At 38.8% G+C, this 22,894-nt stretch overlaps 2 protein-coding genes across 4 annotated transcripts in view; one reads left to right on the top strand and one right to left on the bottom strand.

Annotated features, from left to right (window-relative positions):
- The first annotated feature begins 6,201 nt into the window (after nucleotides 1–6,201).
- On the top strand, nucleotides 6,202–7,536 carry her3 (hairy-related 3). Its single transcript, XM_044210511.1, has 4 exons — nucleotides 6,202–6,357; nucleotides 6,475–6,570; nucleotides 6,703–6,784; nucleotides 6,904–7,536. Exons 1-4 carry the CDS (start codon nucleotides 6,304–6,306, stop codon nucleotides 7,374–7,376), a joined length of 705 nt encoding a protein of 234 aa, XP_044066446.1. The 5' UTR covers nucleotides 6,202–6,303; the 3' UTR covers nucleotides 7,377–7,536.
- A 4,294-nt stretch (nucleotides 7,537–11,830) lies between these two features.
- LOC122882768 (probable G-protein coupled receptor 153) overlaps nucleotides 11,831–22,894 on the bottom strand; it is a 34,324-nt gene continuing 23,260 nt past the window's right edge. The window contains exons 4-7 of one of the 3 annotated variants that reach the window (XM_044210509.1): nucleotides 19,888–20,077; nucleotides 17,852–17,881; nucleotides 15,465–15,484; nucleotides 11,831–14,854 (exon numbers count right to left, since the gene is read on the bottom strand). In XM_044210509.1, coding sequence (XP_044066444.1) covers nucleotides 14,009–14,854; nucleotides 15,465–15,484; nucleotides 17,852–17,881; nucleotides 19,888–20,077 — 1,086 coding nt within the window. In that variant the 3' untranslated portion in view covers nucleotides 11,831–14,008. Of the gene's footprint in view, nucleotides 14,855–15,464; nucleotides 15,485–17,117; nucleotides 17,303–17,851; nucleotides 17,882–19,887; nucleotides 20,078–22,894 lie in introns of all 3 variants that reach the window. The other 2 variants (XM_044210508.1, XM_044210510.1) reach the window with 2 other exon arrangements.

Genomic DNA, 22,894 nt, shown 5'->3' with positions numbered 1-22,894 from the left:
TTGTCGTATAATGTTTGCTAGCATTTTTGTCAGTCAGTTTTTTTGTCAGTTTGTTCCTGTACCATTATGGACCAATTAAGTCTCCATTTGTGGAAGTATGAAGTGATGATTAACTTCCTTTCCAGGTGTGATGCTAACTGCAGTTATCTGTGAGTTTATTGCCTCTCATTCCACTGTTTGAATAGATTTGTAATGGCACTTCTAAGCAAATGTTTGTGTAAATTAAAAATGATCCCTGTGCCTGATGGTGTAGACTTCCACCTCTATAATCACAGGTAACTATGCTGGTTGTGATAGGTACCATTTGGTATAAGCACCCTAAATCAAAAATAGTTTACATTACAATGAAAGCATACTAGACATGGAGCAGGCTGTCCCAGTAGGAATCGAACCACTAACCCTCAACTTACCCATTTTCCTACTCACTGCCCAACAGTAACATATAACCCCCTTGTTCAGTCTTTGAACCACATTAGTTCAGTAATGAATTACATCTTCATTGCACAGTGATACACAACCCTATTGCCAGCCAAAACACTGATTAGATGTGAATACAGATGTATTTTGATGTAACAGTATTTCATTTGGAGGCATTAAATACCTCCACAGACAGTGATATGGGCAATTAGTTTGTGTGCATCTGGGTGACCCTGAAGATGTTCCCAGGTGCCTTGGACTGATTTTCTATTCTATTGATTATTTGGTCATAGATCCAATGAAAACATGTTTTAACTCAAATAATGTGTTTGGCCAGGGATCTCGAGCCACATTATTTATTTAGTTATCAATTTATGTATTTTCCACTTATGCTTTAATTCCGTGTATCTAGAGAGATGACGCCAATGTGCTTTCGGGTGCTTTGACAGGTCTACTTTGTACTGACAGTAGGCCACAGACACAAAATGAGTGATGCGTCAGCAAAGCTGACCTGAGACAGTTCTGATGGTCGACCATTTTCTTTGTCCATTTGAAAGTCAAAGTTTCACGCCGTGACGCTCAGTAAGGCTGGGGAGCCCCACAAAGTGAAACGGAAAGAGCCTTGCCGCAGGGGGTATGTGACAATTCCAGAGGGTAAATTGCCATTTTGTTGTGGCTATTTAGTTTCCTGGCAAGGAGAAGGGGAGGATGGACCGTGAAACTAGGAACGAATTGGTAAATAGTGCCACTTAGCATGGCATATGGCACGTCTGGAGAGCTGAACGCCGACACCAACAAATTGACGATTTCATACCAATTTCAGAGTTACATCCGCCACACACGTTGTGACGCAGAATTTTAGCGTATTCATCGATTTGTGAGAAGTTCAAAATTTGCATAGCCTGCTACAGTGTTAGCTTGGGGTGATTAAAATAACCCTATTTAAAGTTACAGGGCGATAACTAGTTTAAAATGTAAATTAGTCTAAATATTCAAAACGACGAGTGGCTACTATAAACTGCCGAGACTACTACTATCGCAACATTTTTGTATTTGCCTTGATTAAGTTTATTTTTCAAGAATTTTTTATTTTGTTCAAGTCGAGGGAAGCAGTATTTCTGCTGAGGGGACACATAGCCTATTTCTGTTTTAGAATGAGGAGCGAGGAAAATCGGAGGAACGCCCCATGGCTTTTCACTTGTACCCTTAAATTTTCCACTTTCGTCAGATAAAGGGAAAACCCTGGGAAAGACTTGGCCAACTGGACCTTCCTTTTGCGCCCAAAGCAAAAACAAAACGCACTTTATGGCCATTAGCGTTTGGTGACCATATGGGATTTGCCTTAAAATGATCTTCTTTTGAATCAATAGATACAGGTCCCTCGCCCGTCCGGGATTCTGATGTTGAGATATCTGGCCTCATATTTCAATAAAATTCAAATAGCCTCCATTAGTGCGATTTCCGCATTTACTGAACAGTTATGTTTAGAATTAGGCGTAATTTATTATTTATTAACACCACTAAAATATTGTTGGTCCTGTCTTTGAGAATATTTTGACTACAACGAGAGTAGTTAGACAACATGAATTCGTGTTTAATATCTTTACATCTACTCACTGTCAACACAGTGGGCCCCTTTCAGCCATGACAATTAGTTGGAGTTAATGTTTAGTCCATGTGCTCTGTGGGTTTAATCTACAGAGGCAGACGTTGTGCGTAAGGAGATGGATCTCACCTACAGAACTATAGCCTATCTGTACTTCATGGTCATAAATCCATCAAACTAAAACGAAACTAAAATGCCTTAAGGTGGACTACATTTAGACAAGATAACTTACGGAGAAACATTGATATTGCAAACAAGAAATTTGGGAAGATGACGGTGTAGATCCATCAGAAGTGAGAGTCAGCCCTGAGGTAATATGTCAATACAGAAAAATGGCAAAATAATTTCCTCTTAGGTTTGTTTATGATATGCTTTTGATTTCAAACGCTTCATTTCCACGTGGGTCATATGCCTGGTAACTGTTGTTTTACGCACGGTTAAATACAGTGCGCTAAAGGGTGCTTGGTTATTCTCATTCAAATCTTGCTCAAGTGGTTCAGAGTAAATGGCAGATGTTTTGCAATTCAAGGCGCATCAATACCCATGCGCTTTAGTGTTTAACAATGGCGCTCCCCTTTTGTTAGGCACTTGTGTCTTTCAGTTCAGAGCTCGACAAAGGCTTCATCCTCCAGCGAGTTATAAAGTTACTTTCCAGTCAGTTCATTTCGGCCCTTGAGAAAACCTTAAGCGATGTTAATGTGCACCTCTGGTCTTTTCATGCGGTAACCCCGGCACACACAGGCAAACAGCGGCCATTGTGTTCCCAAACCAAAGTAAGAAGTATTTAAATAACCCGAGGACCAGTCTATAGAAATTCATGATGCTATTTCTATTTGATGTTTGATCAGAGCTTCGTCAACAGGTCCGTCGCGTGGCTTTTCAGAAAATCCTGTCTATAGGCCTATTTCTAATATTTTTCCAGTGCACCTGTCCGTGTACCTACTCTTTTTATTGTGACCTTGTTACTCACAAAGAGCGTTTTGGTCACACCAGTGCTGCCGCAGGTCCATCTGAATGGAAGGCGGTACATCGATTTGCTCCGCTCACGGTGTGCCAAATTATAGGCCTGTATTTACATATTTTAACAGCGTTCTGCTATGGCATCCAGACATAGTATAGCCTATTAATGCATGGATTTACTATATACGGACGAAATTCATTACAACAGTGGTAATTTTTAAATTATGTTCTGCAAAATACAGTGATCTGCAGCCTACAACATAGGTCTGTTTAATTACTGAATATTTAAATATGTGATGTCATCGAAATGCATAAAGTTAATTATTATTAGTATTATTTTCTAGCCAGCGCGGTAAGATTACAATAATATAAATTAGCATGTTGCTAAAACATAGTATTCTTTGTTATCTATTGTTATTCGTAAACATAGGCCTACTTATAATTTACATAGTGTTTTCTTCAGAAGTATCCTAAAGAAGTAGATAACGTCTGCATTTCTGCCTCTATTACACCGTTTGGGTATAGGTCTAACCATTGGCTTGCAAATGTCTCAGTTTCCCTTTAGGAAGAAAATAGTTTATTGCAGTAATTACATAATTGCTTCACTAATTGTTGTTAACAAGTTCCCCAATAGTCCAATTATTACAGCAGCATTGTCAGGTCCCCGCCGGCAGGCATCCATGACAAAGATCCGATAGGGTTAATGAATGACCTGGGGCTGAAAAGTGAAAGTGGAGCGAGAGCCCGAGCCCTTTTATAAACATTCACTTAACTTGTCATTTAATGGCACTTGCATTATTATGTCCAATTGGGACACAAGTTTCTCGTTGCGCTATTCTTATGGAAGTGAGGTGGTATTGGAGGGAAACAGTTTGGCTGCATTCCTTCACTGCAGACCAGTAGTTATTTTAATAAAACCACCAACCCCTCCTTTCATTTTGCAAATCTCCGTTCCCGTTTTTGACCCTCGAGAGTAAACACTAATTGAAATTATACCGAATAATCAGCGGTGAAATCTCTACTCTGTGACACAGAATAACAAGACAGGCGACTGTTGTGATGCCACGGCTCCATGCTGAAATAAACGCTCCACGGTCTTGTGTTAAAACCAAGCGTGAAAACGCTGATGATTTGGCGTCCAGAGAGGACAAAAGACACCAGAAAGCTCACTTACACCAGAGCACCTCGGCCAAATTTCATACCAATTAAACGCTTCAGCATATGGCACCACAATTGTGGCCCGCAAGTTTTCGGTACATTTCACGCAATTAGTGTCTTCTGACACAAGCTTGACATGCCTGTGCTTCAACTGTAGTCTATCTGAATGATCATAGCTTCGACATTAAACTGTGATTTAGTTGTGGGAGGCCAAATCATCCAGTATTAACAATGGGAAAAATGCATCGATTTTAGAGCTATGTTATGCAATAAACGAAAATATCTACTAATTTGGTTTCAGCATATAGATAATGCCGTTTGAACTACAGTATTTTAAACATCGGGTAGCGCCTTGGTGGCACTTCAATCTGCATTTCATGAAACTATAGTTCACGTAAAACAGCAGATTGTACAGGAAGTCGACTTTATCCTGCTAAAACGGAATGAAGAGAGGAGTATGTTGGTTCACTTTAGAAGTGGAGGGAATCTTTTGATGCCCACACGTTTGTGGTCACAAAGCAGACGAAAAGAAAAGATCAATGGCGCACTATTATAAACTGGCCTCTTTTCATGCGCGCGCTGCCCAGACTGAATACAAATGCCCCTCCTTTACCCGGGTCCTCAGTCATTTTAACACACGCATTGTGTACCGGATCAGGCAAGAAGACTTGGGCAATGTAAGTAAGGGTTTCTCAGCGTTGTCGAGTGTCTTTCAAAACGCGCCATCTAAACCAACCGTCTTTTTTTAGTTCTGGAAGTACTCAAGCAACCCTAAATGACACATCAGTTAATTGGATACAATGAACACCTTTACCTTGTAACGACAGTGATACATCCTAGAATTCCATAAGTGGGTGTTTATAGCTTTAATTCATTCCCATTTAGTATTTTCAGATGGTCTGCGTGTGAGCACAAGATGCGCAGTGGACTGCATTGAGCCTATAGTCAATACATTGTTTCAGCTGGTATGACTTTCCCAAGCCTTCGCCCCTTTCAAGGAGCAGTGTGGAAAATCGGGAGGCGAGGGACCGAGGACAAGGGGCGGCCCGCGATTCTCCTCGGTGCCTCTCCGCGCCTGGTATGAAGACAAAAACTGGCGACGCACAATAGCCAAAGAATCCTAAAGTTTTAACATTTTTTCAAAATATCTTGTGCTTTTAGTGCTTACACGTTTGGTGGGTATAAACAAAAGCATAGCTGCACATTTTGCCTAAAAATAAAAGTAGGTTAGCTGATGTAATAACATTTTGCAGGTGTAACATTTTTACTACAAGTGGCCACCAGAAAATCGAAATGTTGTGGGGACACGCAGGGAATTACCACGGTGCTGCCTTCGACCTGGTGGCGTGAAACTCACATATAAAAGATTGAATACAGGAGTCAGTAGTCCCCACACCATGCTCGCCAAGTAGAACCATTATGATTACCCATTATGTTTATGATTTTTACGCTTCTCTTTAGCTTCTTGCCCCACACGTTGTTTCTTGGGTATTTGCACTTAATATATCCATTACGCAGTGGGCTATATAGGCTACTGCACCTACCTAGATTCGTGGTCTGTGTATGTTTTGTGTTTAAAACCCCAATGGTGATGATTTCGAGTTCATAGATAGATAGATAGATAGATAGATAGATAGATAGATAGATAGATAGATAGATAGATAGATAGATAGATAGATAGATAGATAGATAGATAGATAGATAGATAGATAGATAGATAGATAATCCCAAAGGGAAATTACAGTTTTTATGCACAACATATATATAAATTGTGATGTCTGACTATTCCTCTGCAATCTAAAGGGCCAACAGGCTGTTGTTAGTTGACTAAAATTAACTAAAGAAACAAATTCAGAAATCATTCCGTGGTGACGTGGGTTTGTAATAAAAAACGAGGACTGATAGAAATAACATACAGTAATTTAAAATGTATTTTTTAACAGCATACATTTATTCACTCTTCTGTGGTGCGTTTAAGTCTTTGTGAGGTTTTGGCTGTCAAATGACGCCAGTGTTGCTCATTTGAGCGCAAGAGACAGGCAGGACTGCTTGTATTGAGATGTTAAGTGGGTGTCTCTATATAAATCCACTCGGGGTCAACTCCTTCATTCGTGCACCAGAGAGGGAAAGAGATTATCTTCGAGGGAACCAGAAAAAACACAATGGTGGCCACAACAGACTGCGTAGAAAAGTCCAAACCCATCGCTGGAAACAAGGTGTGTAGAATAACGTAGTAAGAGGTACTGGATATAAGAGTAGAAAAATAAATACCACAAAATTGCTGAAGTGTATTGTATGCAAAAAGAAGTTTACCCGCTTTTTTTTTTTTACAGGTATCCAAACCACTCATGGAAAAGAAACGAAGAGCTCGCATAAACAAGTGTTTGGACCAGTTAAAATCTCTTCTGGAGAGCTACTACAGCAGTAGTGTGAGTATGCAGGCTGTAACTTTAGAATTTCGACCACAATGGTTTTGTTTTTTTTACTTAGTGACAGTTATTGCAATTAATGCTTAAGTAATGCTAAAGAAAATGGCTCAATAATGTAATCTCTTTATTCAGATTCGAAAGCGCAAACTGGAAAAGGCTGACATCTTGGAGCTCACTGTGAAACATCTAAGGAACCTCCAAAAGATCCAGAGCTGTGAGTTATAAGCCATCAAACATTCAAATACTCGGATTTTATGGATACCTCAAGTTTAGCTTTACGCACAACTTTTTTCACAGATTATTTACCTTAACATGTCTTTCCATTGCTTTCAGGCACTGCCGCTGCTTCCAATTTGTCTGATTACCAAACTGGCTTCCGCAGTTGCCTGACAAACGTCAACCAATATTTGCTGATGGCGGACAACTTGAACGGGAGCGACCGCTGGATGTTATCGCAGCTTTCCAGTAAGCTCTGCCGCTCTCAGGCACAAGAGGAAGTCTTCAGCACCACGGACAGCGGCCTGGGCCAAGAGGAGACACGGGATAAGGCGCGGAGACTTCTTCCATCGGCAGCTGGACCCGAGGAGAGGAAAACGGCCAAATCGGAAGCTCTGAAACGCCATACCCAGTCTCGCTTTTTTCCGAGTGAAGACGCACGGCAGTCGTCTGGGACCAAACAGGCTGTCCTTGTTGCGGCGCCCACACAAAATACTCATGAAAAAAGTTCCAGTCACAAGAAGTTTCACTCTGTCAGTCACACGAATGAAGTTGCAAACACTCAGCACAACGTCTGGCGGCCTTGGTAGAGCTGATGGAAAGCTGTAGATACCCTAAGTCATAGCTTGATTGAATGTTTATAATTGCACTGTAGAGATTTCCACAATATGCTATTACCTATATAGGTTATACTGTACATGTTTTATTTTCTTAATAAAATAGTCGAAAGAAAGAACGTGTTGTCTTGCTTATTAAAACTTTATAGATATAAAGAGAATAGATCTTAACCTTCCGCTAACGTGAAAACGGGTCGTTTAGTACAAGGTGTGGTAGATTTATAGCAAGTGATGGCTGATCTGTAGTGTCAAATGTTTATTTTTTTCGACGTCATACTGGTAAAAAGAGAGATCGCAAGTGAAAACATGATTGATTGTGGGTTATAGTCCTTACAGAAGCTAAATTGATTCGTGCTAAAACTGTCAAACTGAAGGAAAATGACATAAGGGGCATTCTGATCCTCAAACAACCAGGTGTATTTTTCTTTTTTGCATGGCCAAAGTAAATGTGTAGGCATTGAATTAAAATGTGTCTTACATTCATCAAATTGTGCTAAACATTTGATAATTCATCATTATATAATCACGGAGGTTGTGCCATGTTTTCAAACTGCATTTGTCTTTTTTGCAATGCATCGAATTTATTCACAATTAAGAAATAATTTTGTGGAGTTGACATATAGAAAAAAAAGAGCCTGGAGAGTGGGGTTTGACTGCTATTTCTTCCATTCTTCTCTGGTTTCACGCATAAGTACCGAAACAGTGGCGGGCAAATCAGATGCTTGTCGGACAGCACAACAATTTTCTGCTATAGGCTACTAATTACACGCCATGCTCTCTGCTCTGTCTCCTCTGGACCTGGAGACGGTGAAACGCTGAAAGCTACATTGAGAAAAGAAAAATTGTGAAACAATGCAGTTTAAATTTCTGCTTGTAGTTGAAGTTGAATTTCTGCCGGCTTAACTGTTACCCCCTTTTCTGAAATGTAATTTAGAATACCTCTAAAAGTCAAAAGTAACCTCATATTACGTCCCTCAGGCGGCTTATTACTTCCTGGAGTGCCAGACAAAATTCATAAAATGTACTGTAATCTTCATTAATGTAAAATAAAAATATCACCTTCCTCTTCCTGCATGTCAGGAAACAGGTTTAATGTCAGGTGGCGTTTTTTAAAACAAACCAGAGACACAGATATTAACCCACAGTTACCTAAACTAACTGCAATTTCTCATCTGAACTATAGGCTAACTTACTAATGAAAATGAAATGACATATTTGAGTAAGAAGGACAACTTTTATTTTGGATAATCCATAAGTGACTTTTATATTTTTTGCGTAGTAGTAGTAGTATTCTTGTATACTTAAGTAGTATTTGTACGTCTTATACTTTCTGTATTTTTAGTATACTGAATACTGTAACATGCAGTACCCATCACTTTGTTGCACTACACTGATTGCAATTATATACTATAGGTCATATGCTCAAGACTGCAAACCTGTCTATCAATCAGCTTTTTTAAAGTACCCTGTAGTTTTCTTCCGCTGCTTTGGCAGGGATGTCATAAATTGTCTCTCCATTCTTGAGTTGCAGCGCTGGAAAGGATGGCACCTCACAGCGAGGAGAATCGTTGAAACGCCCACAGCTCAGATGGTACAAAGACACTGCTGCCCCATGGAAGAGGGGTGCTCGTGTGCAGTGCGCAAGGACAAAAAAGTACACACCGTCTGGTTCAAGTTTTTTACCCACAAAATAACAACTGGCCTAAACGCACAGCTCCAAACCCTCTAATGGCAAGTATTTGTTATTCCAGCTTTTTGTTTTAGTCTGATCAGCTCATAATCCCCGTCTGTAGATCTTCTTACAAAGTCAAAGCTACTCTTTTGATGAGACCAACAGAGGAACATGGCACAAGAAAAGTTTGTTTTATCCAAGAAAGGAAATGCCACGTGACTTTCACACTGAATGCCCTTAAACTTTTTCTAAGAATTTCTATGAACTCTTCTCAGCATTGTTTAAGTAACCTAGTTTGGTTTGCCACTATAGTAGCAACGCATATTACAGCTGAGAACCGAAGGGAGGGAGAGAATAAGTTATTAGCATTAGACTGGGCCCAGTCAAGCGCTCTTAAGAGAGCAGACGTGGATGAAGTGCGCCGCAGACCCCTGCGTTCACTGCTCATTTTGCTGGTAAATATGCTCTTACTAGGACAGGTTCAGCACGACTGCTGAATAGCAGTATGCAGTGTTATCACTTGATGACTTGTGCATTTAAAATATACAGTATGTGACTCATCCAAAGACTCAGAATTAAGCGCGAACCTTATATACCTTATACAGCTGTTTCCAGCTAGACCCACACACCGTGGAATTACCTTTTGGCTCGAAAGAGCCGTGTCCATGTTCACTGCTGCGGGCATGTAGGGCAACAGAGAGCGCAGACCTCTGCACAAAGCTTTAACCAGGGGCTGCAGGGCAGAATCAGCTGATAAGAGACACCTGCATCAGAAGACAACACTGCGCTCTTAGTTTAAATCAGTGCACTCACTACATGTCAAAAGTTGAAACAGGGATCTAGTAAATAAATAAGCTTGAGTTAAATGTTCAGTAAGCTACAAACAGAGCTTGCTAGTCCGTATTCCGTTATTAATACTTGTGAGACAATAGAGGAGTAATTATTGGAGTAGCCTACAGCAAGTGAAAGGAAGAAAGGCAAGGGATTTTAAATAGTGGGAGGTGTTCAACGTTACAAATGCATTTTTACACAAAACTGAAATTATTTTGCGAGTAAATTGCTTAAAGAAGAATAGTAATTGAATTTGGGTATTTAACTTAGGCTATACGGTTTAATGAAGTCGTTATAATGAATGCCTACACATTTAAGTAGCGTATTAACTACTTGAAATTCGAAGACCCATAGTGGGGACATGACGAATCTGCGGAGCTCATGTTTCATTTCCTCTGCGAATTTAGTCTGGCGACGTCGGGCTTGGGCTCTGAAAAACAAAAAAATAATAAACAGCTAGCAGAGGATGGTTTCGATCCATCGACCTCTGGGTTATGGGCCCAGCACGCTTCCGCTGCGCCACTCTGCTTACAAATATGAGTGACTTTACTATATATATAGATACACACACATAGATAGATAGATAGATAGATAGATAGATAGATAGATAGATAGATAGATAGATAGATAGATAGATAGATAGATGTTTCGAGGGTTATTTTGTGTATATAACAGAGCACAACGGGTAATAATAAAGAGATGTTTCTTGTGGGATAAACTCAGTCAAACGATGTTAACAGTTAAACTAGCTTAACGTTAGCTGTTATGTAAACTAACTAGACACCGTGGTTCCAAACGCAGTTCTTGCTGGTTTGTCTTATAGCCTATAGCGGTTATGCCAAAATATCATTAACCTAATTATGACATTTGGTGTTAATGGTAGCTAGTATGACGCTAAACGTTTAGCCTGTTACAGTAGCTAATACGTGTTCACGTTATCATTAACTTACCTGCATCGTCATCATCACATCTCCTTTATGAAGGAAACACGCATTAATGACGGAGCTGGCCTCACTTGAACTTCCGGAGCTCAAAGCTAAATACAGATATAGGCCTACACGAATACAACAAATAAAAAACATTCTACCTCAGTAAGGAAGGGAAATAGCCAAATGAAAAGCTGTAACTAGCCGAAACAAGTTTCATGTCACCATGGCAACCACCTTGTTAACTGCTACTGAAACTCTAGTCCTTTGTAAAAAATCTTCATGGGGAGTATCCCTTCCTTTTCCAGCTGACAAAAATTACAAGGCTATCTATCTGTGTATCTATCTATCTATCTATCTATCTATCTATCTATCTATCTATCTATCTATCAATCTATCAATCTATCTATCTATCTATCTATCTATCTAACTCTGCGTGGGTCTGAGTGTTATGGTAAGCTTTAGTGAGTGGCCTAATAATTCAAGACTCAGTTGTTGGTTTAATTCATTCATTTTCTTCAGTGTTGCCATGCAAATTGGAGCGAAATCAGAGCAGATTCCCTAGGGTTTATCATACAAGTTTTATGTGATGTTCAAAGGCAAATGTAGAAAATTAGTAGCTCCATCAAAATTTTGTTATAACCAATATTTAGTATTAATTGTTTCTGTAGATGTGTGTCATGTCCTACTGAAAGCAGGATATAGCCAAAATGAGGGACACGGATCAATCGTATCTCATATCACTGTGAAAGACACCAAAACTTGGTCTTGGTCTCCTGGAGAGCTGCCTGGGTTTCACTTTTATGTGGCCATGGTGACAAGTAGAAGAATGTTACTTCACTATGTCCATCACCATGTGCTCAAACTCCTGAGAAGAAATAAGAATTAAAGTGAAAAGAAGAAAAAAATTACCTCTCAAATGGATGCATACTACTGCTCCATATAACAGTATAAAATAAAGTGCATCTGCCTCAAAATTCTAAAAACACACTCTGAAGCATCATCTTGTGAATTTAATCAGTCATATCTTTTTAACAAAGTCATCACCTGAACAAGAAAATCATAACATTTAACATCATTCATATTTCAGTCATAAATCTTTGAATATGTTACAAAATTATATTTTAATATTGTAAACACAACAAAATGCAAAAATCTATGACATAGCAAAGTCTGACAGGGAAATGTGATGTTATGCTTCCAAAGAAAGATACATTTCAGTTCATTTGGCCAATGGAAAAGCAGTGTGTGAGAGGTACACTAATACATGAGAATTCAAACTAACATTTAAAGGACCGCAGATGAGTGAAAATGTATATGCCAAACATGTGCAACTTTATAACTTGGATGGTAATAGCAAAAAAGTTTCACAACCCCATAAGGCTGTCAAAAGGGATATTTTCATTTCATACTGTCCTTATACTCTTAATAATTCTTTTGAAAACTTACAGCTAATTTGTGCAAATACATTCATGTTAGCAGTTACTGCCCATGAGAGGTCAAAGCCCAAAGTTAGTACTGCTATTATTTGTCAGTAGAAGAGCTTTCACTCCTTTTAGTCAGCATATTGTCACATTTGGTAAACATCAGAAGTTCTTCATTAATTTAACAGTTAACTTGCGTCTATTTTGAGTGAGGGTGCTAAGTGAGAATTTCTCAAAATCGTGGGGCATTAAAAGGCATAATACTATTTTTGTCCTTGACCTTTTATACTTTGCTATGATGTGAAATCATCACATTCTCTCTCCAAATACATATTTATAGAAAATTACTAAATATAAACTTTAATTTTCCCACAGCATCCCACACTGAAGCTCTGGGGATGCTCACATTGAATTTACATTACTTCATGGGGCTTAGATAAATTGGGTGTTAAAAAAGTCACTTCACACTAAAAAACCTCCCAGAATAAGACCATTAGCAGTCTTAGTGCATGTTATGAGAGAACATACAAACATCAAATACAGTGTCTGTTAATTGACATTATACTCCATTTCCATTCTATTCACAATGTTCCTAATTTGTGCTAACATATTTATGGATTTTAGTATGACACTAGCGTTTAAGTTATGCTACATCTAGTCAGCCTGAAGGCTGTGATTATTCAACTTTTGGGCCATTTGACATCTTTTAGACGTTCCCTCTTCATTGGCTTTTAGAAAATCACTATGGGTGCTTTCTAACACATTTCCAGCTGCATTCGTCTGATGTATGTAAATATGTAATGTGGTGAGCAACTGCTGTGGCTGATGAGCTCTTAAGTAAACACAAACATTGGAATAATAAGAATTGGGAGGAAATGTTCTAAGCAAAGGTCTCATTAAACAAAAAAGAACACCAAAACCATAAATCCAATATCCTTCATATATACATGACATGTCAATCTTCAAACTGACTTCACATTTTCATTAAGAATTTAGGGGTCTTCACGTTATATCTCGATATCTCACACAGTAACTGTAAAACTATTAGGCATTCAAGAGTTTGGGATTACCACTCTCAGTTTACTTCAACATAGGGTGCTTGAAAAAAGCTTTTCATGTCTTTTTAATAATAATGTTAATAGAAAAGTTGTACATCATGATCAAAATAAAATAAATATGTATAATGTGTCATATTCTTAAGGTTTGGTTTGAAAGCAAATGTGTCCATACAACAAAACACACAGCCACTGCAGGCCAAAAAAAATACAATTTGAAAAAAAAAGGGGGGGGAACAGAAACTGAAAGAAAAACCACCACCCTAATAACTACCTCCTCCAATTATTTGAGCATTTCATAAGAAACAACATCAAACAGCAAAAACAAGGTGTGGGAATGTTCACGCCATTTAAAAACAGTTTATTTGTGCCAGTGCTGGAAAAAAAAGTGTCCTCAGCGGATATTTTGTGATGTGAAAGTTGAATAACAGGACTACCCAACCTTTTCACCAGCCAACATCTAAAATCAACATTAGCCCCATTCACAAATTATGTCCAAAGCTCCCAAGGCCATTTAGCATAACAGATATTTATTGGTGGTAAATATAGGCTAGTAAAACAGAATAGTGGCACAAGTAAAAAGGTCAAATAATCCAGTACCTATGTCACTTCCCCATAACCACCAATATTCCAGTGGGTTTCAGTATGATAATAACTTCAGTAATAATGTTGATATTAACAAGGGAAAACTTTGCTTTTAGGTGGTGGAGCCGACAGAATCGGAGTGAAAGGTGATGTATCCCGAGGACGATGCTGAGGGTGTGCTTACAAAACTGTTAGTGCTTCCTTTACTCTCAGCCTTGCTCAGGTGCTTCTGATGCCCCCAGTCAGCTCCAGCACCAGCCCGGCCTCCACCGCCTGTCCTGGGCCTACAGGCAGGCTGCCCTGGAGTCTGCTGGCTGCGCCCAGGTGAGCCCACTTCACACTGCTGTTTCCCGTCTCGCGGGTGCTCCCGGCAGCCTTTACCAGAGCCACAAGCCCCGGGGCTCTTCTTTCCAGCAGGTCTGTCTGGTTTGGGGGAACCCTCAGGCGAGTTGCCCCGACTACTGCTCCTTTTGTGTTCTGAGAGCCGCCTGAGCACTTGAGGCTCACGCTCAAAGTCTGTGAGCGGGAAGTGAGGGAGGATGACTATGTGCTGTTCATACACATTGGGGATAAGTGAGATGGTGGATGTGCGCCGCGGGCTCTTCCTGGGGCTCGGCAGCGGCGTCTCATCTATAAAGTTAATCACCTCATCGCGGCTGAAGCACCGCAGTTCGTCCTCATAGTGTTCCCCGCCACAAACCGCGCGTGGCAGGTGCTTGAGGGAGTGCATACTATCTTCAGAGCGTCGCCGCTTGCGGTGCGGGTGATGGTGATGGTGGCTCTCCTCGTGGTAGGAGACCAGGCTGTTCCTGCGCCTCTCGTGGCGCGGCAAGGTGGAGCTGTAGTGGGCACTCACTATCATGTCCTCGGTGGAGCCCCATCGGTGAAGGTATGAGGGGATCCGGTCGCTGGTCCACATGTCGGTTTCGTCGTGGGAGTATCTTCTTGTAGGGGGCACCTGGACGCAACACACAGACCAAACCCTTCAGTCTATCAATAACTTTGACATTCACCTACAATTCTACAGCAACACATAATCACTCAGCATTGTGGCACTGCACATTAAATAAGTAGCCTAACATGTCATATAACATTATTATAGATTTGAATACACCTACATTATCAATTATAAAGGATATTACATGTAGGATTCTTCAAGGTTATGTGGCTGCCAATGCCACTGTGATAGTACACTGCAATTTTAGTAATAACACTGATTTGGAGTAGTCCCAACTGCTTTGTGTAAATATTTGGGGTGATGACATATAGCTCAGTGAAAAACGTTTTTACAATGTTATCACTACAGAAAACTGGCTAGTTTCAGAATTCTTTCTTTTTAGTACCCTGATTCAGCTGTTTGTGTTTGTGTTTGTGTAAAATCCTACATGTTGCACATAGTGCAATTTTAACTTCTTTTTTTTTTAAATAATCCCTCAGACATGTATGAACGTTTTTACATTTTAACATTCTAACATACATCAACAGGATTATAACTGAACTATTATTGACCTCCATTATTTGGAGATGAAAACTGCAAAAGTTGATAGTTCCCTACATGTTATACTCACATTCCATTCTGTTCTGACAACTATGCAAGAGAGAGAGGGTTTGTGAGGTGACGTCAAGAGCCACAAGATTGATATCAACCTGCCCCCCTGTGGTGGGTTTTATTAAATGCAGAGAAATGAGACAGCAGACGATACAGTAGCATTGAGTGTGTTGGGTGGGAGGGCTGAACAGCAGAGGGCAGCACAAGCATTAGAATGAATTAAGATGCAGGACAGACTTGGCAAGATGGAGAGATAGAGAGAGACTCACACAACAAGCCAATAAAACCAAAGAGGCTTTATTCTGCAATCAAACCACTTGAGAAGTGCCATAGCAATTCTCAAATGGAGGTGCTACTTGATAATGATTTGAAGGGTTGATTCATGATCTAATTGGGCCTTAACCCTTGTAGCAGCAGCTAAAATAGTGTGACTGTATCACAGTTCAGCCAGTCTTCCTGTAACTGAAATCAAAAATGCACCTTATTTGTTCACCATCACACATATACAGCAAGGATTAACACAGCTAAATATTACTTTACAATCAAATGAATCTACTGTCATGTGAAGAGGTGTATCAGACACAAAAACAATGGATGGAGTAATGGTTTGGTCTAATGAAGTGATAGCTACTGTATACATCTCTGTTTCAAGGCTTCTTAAAAGGTCAAATTGAATAGTGATCCAATCCTCAAGGAGCATTAGTCTTTGAAATGTCCATTATAATGTTGGACACCTGAGGTGTTATACTGTATCAATTTAAAAGATCAACTTTTTTGTGATATTCAATAAGCAAATTATTCAAGTAAATGTAAACTGCTTGGGCTGCAGGCTGTACTGAGAAAAGTGAAGCCCTTGTTAAGTTGTTTCTGACAAAGATGACACAGTGTTAAAATGCTTTGTTAAAGTTAATATTGTGTGGGTTGCATCAGTTGGTTCTGAAGTTACATGCCCTCACCACAGTCTTCCAGGTCAAGTCCAACAAGATTTTCATCATCATCACTGCTTTAATCAATAATTTTCATCAATTTTGATCCCATATCTGATTATGGGCCAGAATTTATATTTTACAGCGTTAAGGCAGTATTGGAACCAAATCAAAAAATACGGTTTTGATGAATTGCCCTAGAAGGCTGCATGTTAGAACAAGTTTTGGTGTTAATGCAGGCTAAAAAATGGAGCATTTCACAGCTCTGCATGTGACTGGGATGGATGCCGGAAACAATGGACACAATGCTTTTGGGTAGAACATGAGCAGATGTTTATAGTGCTTTCCTTAAACCTTGAGGCATTCCTGAAATGTAGAAGGTAAGTCAGTTATTAAACTCTTACCCGCTTACAAAATAAAACTGTTTGCATGTAGGTCCATGGCTAGGACACACTAGTCAATAAATGAAGCACATCTAATATGTTGATGGGACTGCCGATGGTCATATTTACCAAACATTAGTCAGCCAGAGTATATTTCTGATTCACGTAAAAAAGACCAAAAAGAATTGGCGGCATATCTGGGGGAGATAGCATAACAAAATGTCTGATGATTCCAGAAAATTCAAGCAAGGTACTGTAAAGGCCCATAAGGCCATTTCACCATGCACATAAGCAATAAAGTGTCATTTAAAAATAGTTCAATTGATCAAGTAAAAGAAATGAAGAAAATCAATAAAAATATACCTGCAAATACTGCATTTTATCTTCCTGTTGTTCCCTCAATGGATACCCTTGCGGAACCCCCCTTTCTAAGGTTGAGAACTCATACTTGGCATTACGGTCTACGGTCACGATTTCAGGCGCCGAGCTATAGTCATATGGTCTGTCATATATTAAGTCGGCATGAATTCCTCCATCTTGGCTGTTTTCTGCAAAGTGCAGAAAAGCACGAGCGTCAGGATTAGAGAGCAACGAACTCAATACACAAGACAGACAGACAGACATACGAATAGATAAGAGAGACAAGTTCAATTGTTCTCTGATTTGTTGAATTTTCCTACGGGTCTGTTCAGGAATATGGGGTTTTTGTTTCAAAAAATGTTTTGCTACAAAAATGACCAATATTTCAGTTTAAATGTATAGTAAGGGGATAAAAAGCCCCATATTGGTTCTAAATTCAGAAACCATGCGAAATAGTTGCATAAAGAATCTTTGAAAGTATAGGGTTTGCATTCTAAATAACAAAATCATACAAACAATGTCAAGTGTTCTTGGTGTACTAATACCCATCTACCAAGTTTATTTTCCCAATTACTGCATTCATGTTCATTAAAGATCAATTGGAGATGGGTGTAAAATGCTGATCTTGAGGAAAATGTTGGCCAAAAAGATGAAAGATGAAAGTAGCTATTTGCACAGGCAGCTTGGCATGCAAGTCAGTAGCTTTGGAAAAACAGGAAAACAATCCTTATACATACAACTGTGATGAGTTATACATGGCAAGCCCTCTGGAAAAAAGCAGAGAACTGGCAGTGTTAATTATCACACAGAATATGGACTGCCCTGTGTTGTTTTATGGCTCCTGCTGGACAATGAGCAGTTATCAGGGAGGGTGTCAAGAGGGAGAGGATCAAAAGGTTTGGAGGGTTAGAAACAGGAGAGAAGGGGTTCAGATCGGGTTGAGTTTAAACAGTGCCAATAGAAAAAAAAGACAGATGGTTCATACTGTCATCAGTTTGCATGAATTGTGGAGATCTGGTCTGTCCACGAGCCTTTTTCTATGATTATCATGTGACCTAATTTTGGGACCAAATTTTGTTGAAGTGTCTGTGATTCCTTGGTGAAATGTCCCCCCCCCCCCCAGAATACATTTATATTTCTGTGATGAAAGATGCAAATCTTTCCACTTTCTTTCTCTTTTATCTATTAGTCAGATATTTACTAAGTGCAGTTTCATTTTGCTCTTCAAGTCATTATAATCTGACCAGTAGGTGGGAGTCCACATCACACAAATAAATATAAATAAATAAAAAACAAACAAAAGACCAAAATAAACATATAAATACAAATAATTAATTTGATATCTATTTCAGTCGTGTTTCCAGACAAAAAACTTGGGTATATCCCTTTGTGACTTGAGGGAAATATGACCATCATAATGACATGAAAGTGCTTTTCAGCTTTACTGCAATCTTTCCAGTTTCACTTTGGATCCTAACAAATAAATGGGAAACCATTTATTATATAATTCTCTCATGCTAGGGCATTCTAGAGGAGGATTGCACAGTTTAAATGCACTGGAGTGAAAAAGAAAACAGTGCTGCAAGGTAAATATGTCCTTTGTCCAGCAATATGTCTTTTTTTTTGTAATGACATCAATCTCATAGCATGGTAAAGTAGAGCATTTTATAAAGTACACACCACAAACAAAAACACAGAAAAATATATTTTAGTATAGAATATATATATATATATATTTACACAGACACTTGTCACTTCACATCAAAGGTTGCATGATAGGTCACATGATAACATTTGACCACTGATTTCAGACCTCAAACTACAACAAAACATAATGTAAGTAATAACGACCATTCAAAATAAATAATAATATAGTATGTGTATAATTCTTCATTTAAGAAACATGCACAAACTGACAACTGATGTGCCAAAATCACGATTGATATTGTAAAAAGGTCTTAACCACATAATTTAACCAAATGTTAAAAATGTCCCTCTAAATAGGCTGTAAATGTAATAAATGATGTTATTTTTGTGATCACTTATTGTCATTTTTATGTTGTTATTATATATTATTATTTATTATAATATTTTATTTTAAACTTTCCCTCAAAAAAAGGGATTGGTATTATGAATTACAGCATTTCTTAGTTGCTAATGCACAAATGCGATGCAAGTAAATTAACTTCTGAGGACTGTAAATCACAGAGATGACACCATACTGTACCTCTAGGACCGGAGGTAGAGATCTCTATCAAACATCAGGCTACAAACTAGAGATATTTTAGTGTTATACTAACCTCTGTTCCCTTCCTGCAATATTGCTTCCCTCAATTTACCCAGTACAACTACTCCCTAGGCTAAGAGACAGAACTATTCAGGTTGATAAATTACATTTGTCACTGTAATTCCTATGGCTAAAGGCAGTGCAGCACACTTCAACACAAACAGCTCTCTGTGAATTCAGAGAGTCATGCCTAGACTATAACTGTCACTTGGATTTTGTAAACTCAGGCAAATTACCTGCAATTTCACTTCAAAGTGTCTTTTAATTTGAAACACTGCAAAAATATACCAAATTTAATTTAGAACCACCATTGTTCAATTTGTGCATACCCTTAGATAGCATTTAAAAGCACCAACTCTACTCTTTAGAGCTTTTACTAGTGCACACTGAGCTGTCTTAGGAATTAGGAATCATCATTTACATCATCAGGTGAAGAGGAAGGAAAAGGGAGGCAGGACAAGTTGGAAACGCCTAACAGTGGCTTACCCTCATCCACGTCGTCGTTGGACATGATGGCAACGCACTTCTCCCACACCATGCGTATGTCAGCCCGATAGCGGTCACAAGCCCAGAGGAACATGGGCAGCAGGATGGACTGGGCAATGGAGCACCACAGCACACACAACACCATCCAGTTGTAGGAGCGGTCAAACTTCAGACTAGCAAAGCTTACCACCTGGTCAGGGTCAGCAAAGAGTTAGAAAAAACATAATCAGCTATTATACTCTATGGCGAAGTCTCGGACTGCTTACTATGGTAAATTCCATGGTCTCATTAAAATCCATTCAGCGATATTCAGAACACTGACAATAACATGGATTGGGTGGACAGGTCAGTAGACGAAGCTACTATTTTTTTAGTCTGTAACACAGTTAATACACTGACTAATGCTCTAAGACAGGACTCATATGTTTACTGCAGCATTGCTTTCCAGGCTGTTTTGTTTAAAGGTTAGCAAAAATAAATCTTGTCACCATGCTAAAAGACTGATTTGAAATGGATCATGTTATTTTATTTTAATGGATCGTGTTATTTTAGCAATAACTCTAATGATGACTCTCCAAAATCACCTGTTGCATGTAGTTTAATAGTTTGTAATTCAATACAGATGATGTAGAGAACAGGTGGGCAAGGGAGGTGACTGAATGAGCTGCATGGGCATCCTCAACTGCTCCAGCAGGGCTGCTCAGTGGTCAACAGATACTACTGTGGTTGTACTGGGGTCCAAGTGTAAATAGGTGTATTTATCAATAAAACAAAACTCCATTCAGACATCCAAACAATAATGTATTATCAGACAGTGGTGACTTGAGAGGGCATAAGACGTATTCTACAGATTCACCAGATAGTATCATTGATTAGGTCAAATAAGCAAAATGAGTGAGTGCAGATACATCACTTTGGTCATTAAATGACACACTTGCCGTTTGACCTACTCCTGCTACTATATTTAGGGTCAAATAACTTTTCCAAGTCACTCTTAGAATACGAAAGAGGAACTATCATAATTAGATTCTGCAAAACTTCCACAAACAAGTAAGCTGCTGTAGAAATGATTTTAGTTCAGATTGAGCCTGATCCAGATGACAGAACCTGCATTAAGTATTCTGAACTTTACGTGATGCTGTTATTGGCCTAAATTCAGTGAAAGATCTGCCATGAGAAGTGTCTCTGTTAAAACATTTAAGAGATCTTGCTCTAACACCGCACCCTCTGTTTTCTAATATTCAAGCTGTAGTGGTAGGCATCCAGTCCTATATATTAGTAAATGTGACTATGTAAAGGCAAGAGCTCTGGCATTAACCAATTCTACAAGCAGCCTACATACTGTTGCGACACACAGTATACACAGGACAAATACAGTGGCCACTGTCATCACTTGAGCTGGTGCTGCAACTAATGGATTATTTTCTTTATCAATGTATCTGTTCTTTTGTTCAACTAATCGATTAATCATTCAGTCTACAAAATGTCATTTTTAAAAATACAACATCACAAAATATTTAATTTACAATGATGTAAAGCAGAGGAAAACAGCACATTCTCACATTTGAAAAGCTAGAATACCGGAAAGACTTCGATCAACATAATTAATCACAATTAATCAATTATCAAAGCAAATATTTTTCTGTCGATTGACTAATTGATCAGTCAACTAATCATTTCAGCCCTTACTTGTACTGTCATTCAAAGTAAGCCAAGTTTAAAGTATGAGCAAATGTAATATGCAAGTATAGTCACATCATGACTGAGCTCCAACACTGACCTAACACAACCGTCCGATAAATCCTATGCAGCATGTAGACTCCCAATCAAAATACAGAGAATGAACCAAATATGAGGAATTATATATTTTATATTTTGTATCTAAAAGCAAAACCATGTCCCATATAGTTCAGGTGGTGAAATACAACAAAAACAAAGCTGAAAGCTTTATGTACAGGTTGCTACTGTATAAGAAATAATGAATTTTGATGTTTTTGTGTTTTCCAACATCATAACTGGTTCAGATGTATTTAGGACACTCATTAGATTTTGAATTAACATAGTTGCATCTAATTATCTTTTTATTTAAATGTCATCTCTGCATTCAGCCACTGAACTGTTCCTTAGTGTAGGGAAAGGTGACCTTGTTTTGGGCACAACACAACAAGCATTAGAGCTAATATGGGTTACCACAGTGAAGCAATAGAGTGTATTAGGTGATCATCAAAGTCGACACGTTCAGTGGCTAATCCTCATCTCTAACGCATCGGACCGAGACACTGATAAGATTGATTAACTCAAACTTATTTTCTCGAGTGTCACCTCCTCTGGTCATACCTTTAACTCAAGCACCAGCCATACAGCAGCAGCATCACTACATGACTTGATGAAGTCTCAACCTGATATTGATCTCGCTTGTCTACTGAGCTGACCCAATCTAAAAACTGCCAGACAGACCAAGGACAGTGGAGACAACACAAGACATAACCCATCACCAGCTGATTTTTAACACACTTGCAGCGAGAGAGCATAATAATTAAATGCAAATCCAACATAAGCATTAAAACACTCATTCTGGCATCAGAAAATGTTGTAACGCAATACAATGCATTATGATTCTGGAAAAACTAGGTTGTGATGCTGTTACAGCTAATGTATCTTCCACTTACGGGTACTTATTTTGTTCTTTAGAAAGCTTATGAGTGGTGGAGTTCTTATCAGTGTACCACAGTGTGTTTTAAACTAAATATAATATAAAATAAATATAATGATGTAACTACTACTCTTACTAGGAGTTATATATTGAGTGTTGGTGTTGCAATTTCTTAGATAAACAAATATATGGTGGCCACTGTTTTTAAATATGACATATCATAACAGCTTTCACTTTCATATAAAAAATGTTGGGAGTATAAGTAGTATATCACTTCACTGGCCAGTTCTTGAGTATATGTTCATATAAGTAATTCTATTTGTTTTTTGTTTTTTTAGCATCTATAATGGTTTT

The sequence above is a fragment of the Siniperca chuatsi genome, linkage group LG10 (genome assembly GCF_020085105.1).
Source record: "Siniperca chuatsi isolate FFG_IHB_CAS linkage group LG10, ASM2008510v1, whole genome shotgun sequence".
Lineage (NCBI taxonomy): Eukaryota > Metazoa > Chordata > Actinopteri > Centrarchiformes > Sinipercidae > Siniperca > Siniperca chuatsi.
The sequence above is the reverse complement of the archived record's forward strand: the minus strand, read 5'-3'. Positions and strand labels throughout refer to the sequence as shown.